General features: G+C 37.9%; 2 protein-coding genes across 8 annotated transcripts in view; one reads left to right on the forward strand and one right to left on the reverse strand.

Moving 5' to 3' along the window:
• Positions 1–1,455: 1,455 nt before the first annotated feature.
• LOC126298186 (tigger transposable element-derived protein 4-like) lies at positions 1,456–1,929 on the forward strand. Its single transcript, XM_049989494.1, has one exon. It carries the CDS (start codon positions 1,456–1,458, stop codon positions 1,927–1,929), a length of 474 nt encoding a protein of 157 aa, XP_049845451.1.
• Positions 1,930–3,543: 1,614 nt separating this feature from the next.
• LOC126297463 (neuropathy target esterase sws) overlaps positions 3,544–13,139 on the reverse strand; it is a 216,467-nt gene continuing 206,871 nt past the window's right edge. For 2 of the 7 annotated variants that reach the window (XM_049988336.1, XM_049988335.1), the window contains exons 27-28: positions 4,028–4,121; positions 3,544–3,931 (exon numbers count right to left, since the gene is read on the reverse strand). In XM_049988336.1, the coding sequence (XP_049844293.1) occupies positions 3,846–3,931; positions 4,028–4,121 (180 nt within the window). In that variant the 3' untranslated portion in view covers positions 3,544–3,845. Of the gene's footprint in view, positions 3,932–4,023; positions 4,122–13,139 lie in introns of those variants that run through there. The other 5 variants (XM_049988337.1, XM_049988338.1, XM_049988340.1 and 2 more) reach the window with 3 other exon arrangements.

Below are 13,139 nucleotides of genomic sequence, written 5' to 3' on the forward strand. Positions count from 1 at the left end.
TATAAACAATGTTAAACTTTCCTCTTTACTGCGTTTCCTCTATATTACAGTTTCCTCCATGTAACGCTCATATTTTTGGAATCCTGGTCAATTATTTACCTCTTTATAGCGTTTAAGTGACTGGATATAGACACATCGTTTTCCGCTACGTGGTTTCACAGTTTGCACTGGCTCGGAAAGCCCGCGCTCAGCGTATTTCATGTCAGCGGCAAAACCCGGTCATGTGACATGTGACGCACATTCTGCTTGCGATCTTTTTGGCGCCATTTCAGTCGATGCTTTGTATTAGTACTTAGTAGAGTGTTGTGTGAGCTGAGCAGCAAACAGTTCGTGTGCCTAGTAAGTTTGTCTTCCATATAACGTTTTTTTTTTAAAGCTTTCATCAGTGGACATGAGTGAAAAGCGGAAGAATATTTCTCTGGAAGAGAAGGTTTCTATTATTAAAAAAGTGGAGGCATCTCCTGGGGTGAGTAGCGTGGAGCTAGCGAAGCAATTGGGACTGGCCCCTTCAACACTCAACACTATTATGAAAAACAGATCGTTGCTAATGGAAGGGTTTGAGAATTGTGGAAATTTGAAACGTATGCGTTTGAAACAATCGACTTACGACGAAATGGAGAAAGTTTTATTAACTTGGTTTCAGCAAGCACGTGCTGCAAACATTCCTATAAACGGAACTATTTTGAAGGAGAAGGCGCTTCAAATATCACTTCAGTTAGGAATGGATAATTTTAAGGCGTCCAATGGATGGATTGATAAATTTCGACAGTGCCATGGTGTTGTGTACAAATCGGAATGTGGAGAAAGTAAAAGTGTAGACGAACCAACTGTAGCTCAATGGATACAGACTCTCCCTAATCTGATACAGGGCTACAAACTGCGTGACATTTATAACGCTGACGAAACCGGCATGTTTTTCAGTTTAATGCCAGATAAGTCATTTACTTTTCGTGGGGAAAATTACCATGGCGGTAAGAAGAGCAAGGAACGTCTTACCGTTTTGTTGTGTACAAACGCTGATGGCAGTGAAAAACTGAAACCTTTGGTTATCGGGAAGCCAAAATATCCGAGGTGCTTCAAAAACATTTCCACGTTTTCGTGCAAATATACAAACAATGCCAAGGCATGGATGACGAGTGAAATATTTTTACGTTTTCTAAGAGAATTTGACGCCAAAATGGGGAGTGCTGCAAGAAAAGTGCTGCTGTTTGTGTATAGATGTGCGGCACATCCACCAGACGTACCCTTTCTGAGAAATGTTAAAAGTAATTTTCCTGCCGCCCAACTGCACCAGCCGTCTGCAACCTTTGGACGTGGGCATAATACACGCCCTTAAGGTTAAATATAGGACAGCCCTTGTAAAAAAAGGCCTTGAATTTGATGGACCAAAGAAAACCGGGAAGCCAGCAAAGATCACAACTGAAACTGAACATTTTACAGGCAATAAATTTAATTATGTACTCGTGGAGGGAAGTAAGTGCTGAAACTATTAAAAACTGTTTCAAAAAAGCGGGATTCTGTGAGAATGAGATGGCAGCTCCTGTGGAAGAAGTTGCAAGTGATTTGCAAGAGTTTCACCAATTAATAGGCAGTGATTCTGTCACTTTTGAGGACTTTGTGGCTGTGGATGACAACGTGGCAACCACAGGAGTACAAAGTATTGAGGAGCTGACTGCAGAGAGAAGCTTGGAGAGTAATAGTGAAAGTGACAGTGACAAGGAAGAAGATCCTGTGCCCGCATATACTAAGGCAGCTGAAGCCTTTGAAACATTCAGGAGGTACATGATGGCCCATAGACTTGAGGACAGAACAGTAGTTCAACTTGCTCATTTGGAGCAAGAAATGATTGCCATAGAGTCTAGGAGAAACAGAAAACAAGCAAGCCTGCTTGAATATTTAAAAAAAGTATGTTATTTTCAGATTGCTTAGGTTCCTAGAGTTTTGTGCAGATTTAAGTTCCATTTCATAATTTAATTATTGAAGTAATTTTTTTTAATCTGTCCCATTTACTGTGTTTTTAAGTAATATGCTCAGTAAATATAAACAAAATTTGGATCATATTCTATAATTGGGTCAACTGAAGAATGGGATACCACCTGACATCTTTGGAGAATGATGTCAATCTTAAGAATCTGTTATAACTTTTTACTGTACAAACTGATCCATTTACTTTCACCCATCCACCTACCGAGCCCCATGTTTTAATAATAATAATAATAATAATAATAATAATAATAATAATAATAATAAAGAAAGAATCACTTGCTACATTGATCATTTGCAATGAATATCATATATTGTGAAAATTTAAAACGTCATCTATGGCACCATTTGTCAAAGCTGATTAGTGGCATCCTGATCTTCAGTAATGCCCTATAATTATTATTTGGAAGCCTTCCTCTTTATAGTGTTTTCCTCTATACAGTGTTCAGAATTTGTGGTCCCTTGAAAAATGTTATATAGAGGTTTCACTGTATTGTCAGAATATTCATTTTCAATTAGGGCAGAAGTATCATCTGCAAACAAAGTTAAATGAGTATTTATATTGAGAGGCAAGTCAAATGGTTCAAACGGCTCCGAGCACTATGGGACTTAACATCTGAGGTCATCAGTCCCCCAGACTTAGAACTACTTAAACCTAACTAACCTAAGGACAGAAGGACAACACACACATCCATGCCCGAGGCAGGATTCGAACCTGCGACCGTAGCAGCAGCGCGGTTCCGGACTGAAGCGCCTAGAACCACACGGCCACAACGGCCGGCTGAGAGGCATATCATTTACAAAGAACAGCAATAAAATGGGTCCAAGAATTGAGCCTTGAGGAACACCTTGTGTGACAGCTTTCCACTTGGAGAAGTGATCTGCTCCATTTGATGTGATTACTACCCTTTGTTTCCTCTCCAAGAGATTTGATTCAAACCATATCAAAGCAACATCCCTTATTCCATACCTGTTGAGTTTGAAAAGCATCAGGGCATGGTTTACAGAGTTGAATGCTTTTATAAGATCACAGAATATTCCTGTGACCTTAGCTTTCCTATCTAGTGATGAAGTAATTTTTTTGATAAACTCATTTATCACATCTACTGTGTTTTTGCCTTGTTGGAAGCCAAATTGGGTATGTGAAATGATATCATTCTGTGTAATGAAGCTTTGTATCTGTAAAGCAGCATTTTTTCAAATACTTTTGATAGGACAAGGAGTATAGATATGGGGTGATAATTTCGCATATAATCTTTTGAATCTTTTTTTAAACAATGGTTTTACTTCCTCATATTTAAAGAGATCAGGGAAGTAACCTTCTTCAAAGGATTTGTTTATTATGAGAGAGAGGATGAGCTATTATGCTGTAAACTTTTTAAATTATTTTGGTGAGTATCCCATCCCAGCCAGCAGAGTTGGTTCTTGGTGAAGTACATACTCTGCAGATCAGTATAAAGTGTGTGGCATGACATAATAAATTGTATCCCACCTGTGAGTAATTCTTTTGCCTGAGAATACTGAACTATTTTGTGTATATAATAAAACAGAACCTCAATGTCCAGAGCATCTTGAGACATTTATTGCGAGGAGTTTGATCACTAACATAGTACAAATATAAGTATAAAGGTTACTGTACAAAAATTTACAAAATTCTTACATGTCACTGTCCAAATTGCAGGTTATCACATTCTAAACTGTGAAGAGCTATAGAAAAAATAAATAAATAGACACTGCAATTCACAGTTCACTACCAGCTTCCAGTGAATATATAGCTGCAACAACTGTTCTTCACAAAAGGTCAAGTATTAATAGCAGCACACTATAAAATTCAAGCACTGTTTCACACCACTTCGGACCACTTATATTTTCATTGGAGTGTCTTCTTCAGTGGAACACAGATTTGTCGAAATTTTACTTAACTGATCTTCATCTGTCCTGATATTGCCTATAACATGAGACAAATCTTTGTTAATTCAAGGTAAACATGATTTTATTAAAAGGAAAACACAAGAAAGTAAAGGACTCAGTGTCACATACATACTGTTTTTATCCTCTGCAACACTGCTGCCCTTTATGTAACCAGAGAGTGAAAGAGAACTAGCAGCACGTTTCTGTGGTGTAGAAGTTTTACTATCCTGAAGATAAAATTATTATGGAACTGAAGTTACTGCATTCTACATAAGTAATAAGGAAACACACAAAAAGATGGCAAAGGACAGAAAAGTCTCTCTAAAACTCACAAGAAAAAAGATAAAAAGAAACTGCAGACTATGGACTGAAGCAGGATAGAAGATTTTCACCTACTCATTCTTAGCTGTAAAATACATGCCATTTTTAAAGTAGCATATAAAGAAAATAAACAGACAACAAACTTCCATGAAAGTTCCAATTCACTCATAAAGAAATTGTTTGCATACCATAAATTTATATGCAAATCTTGAAGCACTAACTCTTATGATTTAAAACGTTACAAAACAAATAATATACAGCTGATATTTGTCTCTTCATCTCAGAGTAGCACTTAACCCAATTTGTTGGCTATATTTCAGTCTCTGTCTTCTCTTACAGATTTTGCCTGCTATGGCTCTCTCTAGTTATTTGCCAAAGTCTTAATAGTGACTTTCCATCCTGCCCTCCACCTAGTCCGTGTTTTCCACATATTTTGTGGAGGCCTGCCTCATTTCTTACAGTTTCATTTCAAATCATCCAATTATTTTCTTTTCTGGTTTTTCCATTTACAAGGATTCATTACCTTATAATGCTGAGCTCCAGATTTACATTACAAACATCTTCCTCAAATTGAGGCATAAGTTTGATACTATACTCCAATTAAAAATAACTCTGTGACTGGTATTTCAGCAAGGCAAGTTGTAGGGTCCAGCTGTTAGCTCAAATGGTTCAAATAGCTCTAAGCACTATGGGACTTAACACTGGGGTCATTAGTCCCCAGCTGTCAGGCAACCGTAGTTCATTCTTGAGTGCCATGAATGTGTGGTGTTGCTGGTTTTACAGATTACATGCAACACCTTGTGAAATGTGGCTGGCTGCACGCCTGCAACATTGCACCCCGCCACTGTCATTTGTAAATCATAAAGTTATTTTAGTCAGAGTATAGTAGAATTCTTTTAGGAAGGATACCCTCTTTCCCTACACTAGTCTGGTTCTTCAATCTTCCTTGCTTCACCCATCAGGCATTATTTTGCTTCCAACGTGGTAGAATTTCTTCACTTCGCCTACAACATGGCCCTGAATTGTGATGTTAAGTTTATCGCCAATCTTATTTCTGCTACTTTTGTATTTCTTTCTTTTACTCTCAGTTCATATTCTGTGTTCATTAGGCTGTTTATTCTATTCAGTAGGTCCTGCAATTGTTACTCACATTCACTGACAATAGTAATGGCATCAGTGAGTCATATCACTGATATCCTCTCACTCTGAATTTTAAACCCAATCCTGACTTTTTCTTTAATTTTGAAAATTCTCGCTTTGCTGTACAGAGCACTTCTCTCTTGGTATTTCATTCTTATTGTTCCCTCTTGGTTCTTTGTACATACTGTATGTTTCATGTCTTTCACTATGGGTTATACCTATTTTCTGAGAATTGCAAAAGTTTTGTACCATTTTATGTTGTTGAACATCTTTTCTAGCTTGAAAAATGCTACGGAGGTGTCTTAATTTTCATCAAGTATTGTCTCCATTATCAAACGATATGCCAAAACTGCCTCTCTGGTGCCTTTACCTTTACTGAAGCCAAACTGATTGTCATCTACCAGTTTCTAAACATTCTTTTCCATTCTTTTGTATATAACTCTTGTTAGCAACATTTACACATGAGCTGTCAAGCTGGTTATGCGGTAGTTCTCACATTTATCTACCTTTGACATCTTTGAGATTCCTAAAGTCCAATGTCATGTCTCTAGTCTCCTAGATTTTGCAAACTAACTTGAATAATTGTTTGATTGCCACTTTCCTCCACTGATCTTCGAAATTCCAAAAGAATGTTATCCATCCCATCTATCATATTTTATTGCAAGTCTTCCACAACTCTCTCAAATTTGACTAATACTGAATCCTTATGTCTTCCAAATCAAAACCCATTTTCCCTTCTATCATGTCAGCATATAGTTCCTTCTCCTTTTAGATGTTCTCAATGTACTGTTTCCATCTCCCTGCCCTCTCCTCGGTACGTAACAGAGGAACTCTTTTTTCACTCCTAATGCTTATGCCCTTAATTTTTATTTCACTGAAAGTTATTTCTACTTTTCCACATGAGCTCCGCAGAGCAAAAGTGTCGCACTTTGCAGCAGTGTGTCCACTGGTATTAAGGTTCCTGGCAATTTAAAACTGTGTGCCAGACCAAGATTCGAACTTGAGACCTTTGCCTTCCCTGGGCAAGTGCTCTACCGACTGAGCTACCCAAGCATGACTCATCACCACAGCTTTACTTCTGTCAGTACCTTGCAAGAGAACTTACGTGCAGTTTGGAAGGTAAGAGACGAGGTACTGGCAGAAGTGAAGCTCTGAAGACACGCCATGATTCGTGCTTGGGTAGCTCAGTAGGTACAGCCCTTGCCCGGAAAAGGCAAAGATTCCGAGTTTGACTATCGGTCCAGCACACAGTTTTAATCTGCCAACAAGTTTCACATTACACTTGTTTTTCTAAAAAAAATATTGAATGGTTTACTAGGATTGTTATACAAAACTCAAATGTACTTTGTGTGTTACTTTTTTATCATATACTAGCTGTCCATCTCCTAGGCCTTCCTTCAGCAGTCCATCTCTATCTCCCCTTCTCTGTCCATCTCTTTCTCCCCCTTCATCCTGTTCACCTTCTACACCCTCCACTCTTTGTTCACCTCATCCTCCACCTTTCTCTGTCCATGTTGTCCTCCTCCTCCTCCTCCTCCTCACTCTCCCCGATCTGTGTCTGTCTCTTCCTTACCCCTCTATGCCTGTCCATCTCCTCCTCCCCCTTCTCTGTCCAATTTATCATTCTTGCCCAAATAAAGTGTTGGTCATTCTTACCTCGGCAGTATATCTTTCCGGATAGTAAATAATTTGTGTACCAACATTGGTAGAAATCATTCCAGATGTTTAGGAGGAGCGTTTTATCTGTAACTTCTCCTGTTTATGCATACGTCACATATATTTCCCACATATGTATACAACTGTTTCACCTGCATCTTTAGCAAATAATGCCCTGCAATTTCATGTTCCCGAAGCTAAATGTTTATGACATCAAATCTCCTGAACTGTGTGTGTCATATAATGGTATAATTTTGCAGGCAGATTCTGTGGTTTATTTCGAGATTGTCTGTGAAATGGGTTGCAAATAGATTCAGTAGAAAAGAAGTACAAATTGAAACATCATGCATGATGTAGCAGGTTTTCATGGATCTCAAGTGAACATGATGTAATATCTCCTGAACAATGTGTAGTGCAAAGAGGTAGTTTTAGTAGGTACATTCAGTGGCACAGATTGATACTGTCTGCAAAATATATTGAGAATAGAGTTAATACTAAAGAAGTAATTAATTTAAAAAAAAACATCTATGATGCGGCAGTTTTCACAAATCACAGTGTTTATGACATCGTATCTACATTTACATCACATTCCGCAAGGCACCACTATCTGATCCCTCCAACCCTGTTCCACTCGTGAATAGTGCATGGGGAGAATGATTGTTGGTAAGCCTCTGTATTGACTCTAATTTCTCGAATTTTCCCCTCGTAGTCAATACGCAAGATGTATATGGGGGGAAGTAATACATCGTCTGACTTCTCCTGAAAAGTGCTGTCCCGAAATTTCAATAGTAAATCTCTCCATGATGCACAATGTCGCTCTTGTAATGTTTGCCAGTGGAGTTTGTTTAGCATCTCCATAATGCTCTCTCACCAGCCAAACAAACCCGCGATGCAACATGCCACTCTTCATTGGATGTTCTCTATCTCCTTTATCAGGCCTACCTGATACAGATCCCAGATAGATGAACAATACTCAACAATCGGGTGAACAAGCACCTTATTAGTCTCTTCTTTCATGGATGGGTTACATTTCCTTAAGATTCTTCCAATTAATCTGAGTCTTCTGTTTGCTTTTCTCAATTTCTGTTTTATATGGTCATTCCACTTAAGGCCGCTCTGGATAGTTATGCCTACATATTTTATGGCAGATGATGTTTCCAGCTATCTGTCATCAATAGTGCAGCTGGACTGTAGTGGATTTCTTTTCCTATGTATGCACAATATGTTACATTTATTTCTGTTCAGGGTCAACTGCCAGAGTCTGCACCGTTCATCAATTCCCTGCAGGTCGTTCTGCAAATTCTTACCATCTTCTGGCATTGCTACTTTGGTATAAACAACTGCATCATCTGTGAATAGCCTTGAAGTGCACCTGATGCTTTCTATTAGATCATTTATATATACTGTGAACAGCAACGGTTCTCTCACACCTTTATCTCTGTCGATTTAGTTCCATTAAAAGCGATGTGTTTAGTTCTATCTGCAAGAAAGTCTTGAATCCAATGCAGGTCTGCTTCGATACTCTGTAAGCTCTTTTTTTTTCATTTAATGGCAATACAGGATGGTGTCAAATGCCTTACTGAGGTCAACGAACACAGCATCAGCCTGAGCGCTGTTGTCCACTGGGCTGTAGATCTCGTGGAGGAACAGAGCGAGCTGAGTTTTGCAGGATCTCTGTCTGCGGAATCCATGTTGATTTTTATAGAGGAGCTGTTTATTTTTCAAAAACGTCATAATTCTGCGAGTACATTCAGTGATATATGCAAAAATTGTCGTCAAAATGTGTAATGAATAGAAGACGTAATAAGTTAAAACGTCAAGACCAACGTGGTAGTTTTACTGCGCGAACAATGAAAATGTAATAAGTGATAAACTTTTTTCCTTTCATCGATTTGTAGGGGTATCAGCAAGAAAAAGTTTCATAAACATTTGAAATTAGGTGTGAAGTTTGTTGCAACTCACTAAGTGGTCTCATTCTCGAATATTGGATGAGTAAAGTCTGTGTATTTGAGCATCATGAACAACACTTCTTTTTCACCCCCACCCCTTTGACAGATAGGTGGTTCTTATCTCCAGAGTGATTCTTTCCAGACAGTAAGTGACATGTGTATCAAGTTTGATTGAAATTGATGCCACTGTTTAAGAGGAGATGTGAAACATCACAAACGCAACTTGTACACACGTCTGCAGTTTCAGCTCTCAGCGTAGTTTCAACTTCAGCCGAAAGCTATAATTGTGTGAATCTTTCAAGGATTTTATATATTTTAAAAACATGCATGGCAGTCAACACCATTGTAAACATAATTTCACATTATCTTTGTTACTCACTGTCTGTATTGTAATTTCCATCAGTGACCTAAGGTCTTCATCTCCAATACTTTGAGTCTTATTTCTTCTGACAATACTGAACAGGTGGAATAATGCACAAAAGTTCTTCTGTGGCCTTCTTCTTCTCTTTTGTAATAGCCCATGGTGCTGTGTGCAACTTTCCTTGAGGTATGTTAGAAAAATGGTGCATCCTTTTTCAAATCTCTGCATGAAGTCCTACTTATGAAATTCCATGTCTGTTGAGAAAGTTTCCTTGAAATTTTTTTTGAATGGATCACACTTTTGATTCTAAATCCATTGCATCTTTAGCCAAGGCACTGGATGATTTTTCAGTGTCTGTCTTTCTCGATTGTTGCCATCCCAGCAGTAAATGAATCCTAATTTAGACAACAGCTCATGGCAACCCAAACTGTAAAGATATAAATTATATAAGCTTTTTGGTCAAAGGAAAGGAGTAGTACGAGCTATCAGAAACTGATTTTTCAGTTTTATTTTATCCATTTTGGTTGGAGAACACCACAGCTAATTTGGTACATTACACCAAAGGAAATACTGCAACAGTCCACAAGTTTTCTTGAAATCATTTTATTACACCACTACTAGATGTGGGCCTAAGCCCATCATCAGATGGTAGTGCTGACTTCTTGCGAGTTTTACATTTCTGCCCTTTGCTAGTTATGCAGCTTTACTGTTGTTGTATTCACTTTGATATACTATGGAACCACTTTTTCAGCTAGACATTTTTTGTTAAATGCTATGGCAAGTATTATTTTCATTCACTGAAGCTTGCACCTTCCGAAGTCATGCACAGTACTTTGTTACCTGGCAGGATAATAACTACATTATTTTATCCATTTGGGTTGGAGAACACTGCAGCTATTTTTGCAATTTACACTGTAGCAAATACTGTGACCAGTCACGAGTTTTCTTGAAATAATTTCATGTTCCAAGAAATATTTTTTGTATACTGTTTCACTTCTTTCATCAATGGTCACATGAAATACATTAGCTGCCATTCAGTGGTCGATGACATTGTGGCATTTCCTGTTTTATCAGGCAGCACAAGAATGTATTTTGAGCAGAAAAAGACCCCATTTTCCAATAAGATGGCTCTGAATGTGATGGAAATTATTCATTGCTGGATTCTTCATCGTCCCAAATAATCTGTTCTCTGATTATGTCATTATCACTACACCTCATGGTGAATCACACTGAATGAATCACACTGAACACAATTCAAATAATTAAACAGGTAAAATCCTATCATGGGAACAGTCAAAAGATAGAACATCCACAGTGAATTGAGAAAACTCAAAACAATGCTGGCACAGTAGTGTAACTCCCAGCTACACCACTTCAGCTATCAGCAGATAGATGTATCTACTCACATCAGAAATCTGCACTGCTAGATGTATGGTAGGTACGAATTACATGGTTTGCTTTGTTAACCAAATTTCACTTGATGAGCAAGATTCCAATCCTTTTAAAAAATGAGGAAAAGTGGAACTACACCACTTGTGCTTCAAGGGTCTCACATGTTCAATCTATGCTGAATTTGTCCATCCTTACCATCACTTCCTTTTCAATTTCTTCATATTTTTGATGCACACATATTGCTTTAGCTTCCTTACACTTCTTACTAATTTTTTTTCTGAATATTTTTGTATTTCCTTCCTTTTTCAATCAACTTAAGTATTTATTCTTTCATGCGAGGTTCTTCACAGCTCTATTTTCCTTGTATCTATATCAGTAGGTCCCACTTCTGTGATTGCCGCTTTTAGGGATGTTCATTCCTCTTCAACTTAACTGTCAGCTTGGTTATTCATTATCCTGCATCTATGGCCTCAGATGCTTTCAAACACTTCATTATCCCACCTCTTTACACAATGTGTCTTCCTAATGATTCTCTTAAGCTTCAGCCTACTCTTCATCATTACTACATTGTGATCTGAATGTATATGTACTACTGTGTACACCTTACAATATAAATCTTATTTTTGAAGCTCTTTCTAAACATGTCGTCATCTAACTGGTATTTTTCTGTCCTCCTCCTCCGTCAATTCTGATGAGAATAATCACATTACTCAACTGTTCACAGGAACTTATGTTTGCCCAACCTTTCTACTTAGAATTATTTGTACTCCAAATGGCTCTGAGCACTACGGAACTTAAAATCTGAGGTCTGAGGTCATCAGTCCCCTAGAACTTAGAACTACTTAAACCTAACTAACCTAAGGACATCACACACATCCATGCCCAAGGCAGGATTTGAACCTGCAACCGTAGCGGTCGCAGGGTTCCAGACTGAAGTACCTAGAACTGCTCGGCGACAATGGCCGGCTTGTACTCCTATTATACCATTTTCTGCTACCGTTTTTATTATCCTATATTCATTTAATTAGAAATCCTTGTCTCCTTTCCATTTCACATCACTGACTACTACTGAATCTAACCTGAACCTTTGCATTCTTCTCTTCAGATTTTCTAGCTTTCCTTCAAACACTGTAATGGAAATCCTTCAATGTCTGAAGAGGAAATCTGATATAGCACCATACTTAAAAAGGTGATGCACTTATCCAAAAAGGTTATTCAAAGCAGTAAAGGCCCTGATAAACTCAGGAATTCTTGTTATCAGTGGACTCTTTCAAGGTCCTCAAATGATGTTGAGATACCCTATTTTCTCTTTATTATTCTGTTCCTTGCTCAGTATCAGGTCGAAATTCATAATTTGGTCAGTTAGATGCCTCTGAAACCAAACTTTCATAAAAATGTTTTCTTTAAGTTTTCTGCACATATTCTCACTCATAACTTACAAGTCTGAGTAACTGATCTGCAGTTCTTCTATTTACTGGCCAGAACTCTCTTGTAAGTTCCATATTTTTAATCTGTTAGTATATCTCTCATTTCATAAATTATGGACCTCAGGTCAAATAAATTTCTAGTTTTTTAGGCCTGTCATTAGTTTTAGTAACCATGAAGATATTTCATCAAGTTCTGCTTCAATTTGTTGCACCTAAACTATTTTGTGTCTCTCAAACGCTGAGTTCATTAGTAGATTGCTGATTTCTTCCATTTCAATACTACCATCTTCTGCCATTTCTTCTGCGTCTAACAAAAATTTCACATGAAACTGCACTTCATCTTACCTCAAAACCTGGCAATTTTGTCTCCGACACTCTCTTGTTGTATCTGTTTGCATGTTTTCTTTCTTTTTTTAATACAAGTTATGTTTCTTACAGAATGAAATTTTTATGTTTCTTGCACTTCCCACAAATTTTGGAATCTTGCCTTCCTTTCATCTTTTGTATGCTTGACAATTTTCTGAGTTATTCACAAATTCTTCACCTTTTCCTGTAGTCTTAGTTACAATAATAAACAACTGACATCTAGCTAAAGAGTATTGCATAGTTTAATGTGCCACATGGAAAGAATGGCATCAGACCGTATACAAGCTGATGGTATGACAGTCAAGTGCAGAATAAGCATGACATGCAATGCTGGACATTTTATCAATGGCAGATTGTAGATTCCCAATGCTTCAGGCACTTCAAAGATGTACAAGCATTGGTCTTTCCATGCACCACTGTGTCAAGGTGGTACCACGGTACCCTTGATTCAGGGAAAACTGCTGCTGACAGTGCCAAGTTCAATGGGCAACACCATGTTATTGACAGGGTTCACCATGATTATCATGGACTGTATCAGTGAAAAGATAAGCCACAAAGAAGCTAACCTCTTACCAGTTCAATGCTGGACAACAAATGGTGAGTAGCCCTATTAGACAGAAGCGACTCACTCAA

This window comes from Schistocerca gregaria, chromosome X (genome assembly GCF_023897955.1).
Source record: "Schistocerca gregaria isolate iqSchGreg1 chromosome X, iqSchGreg1.2, whole genome shotgun sequence".
Classification (NCBI taxonomy): domain Eukaryota; kingdom Metazoa; phylum Arthropoda; class Insecta; order Orthoptera; family Acrididae; genus Schistocerca; species Schistocerca gregaria.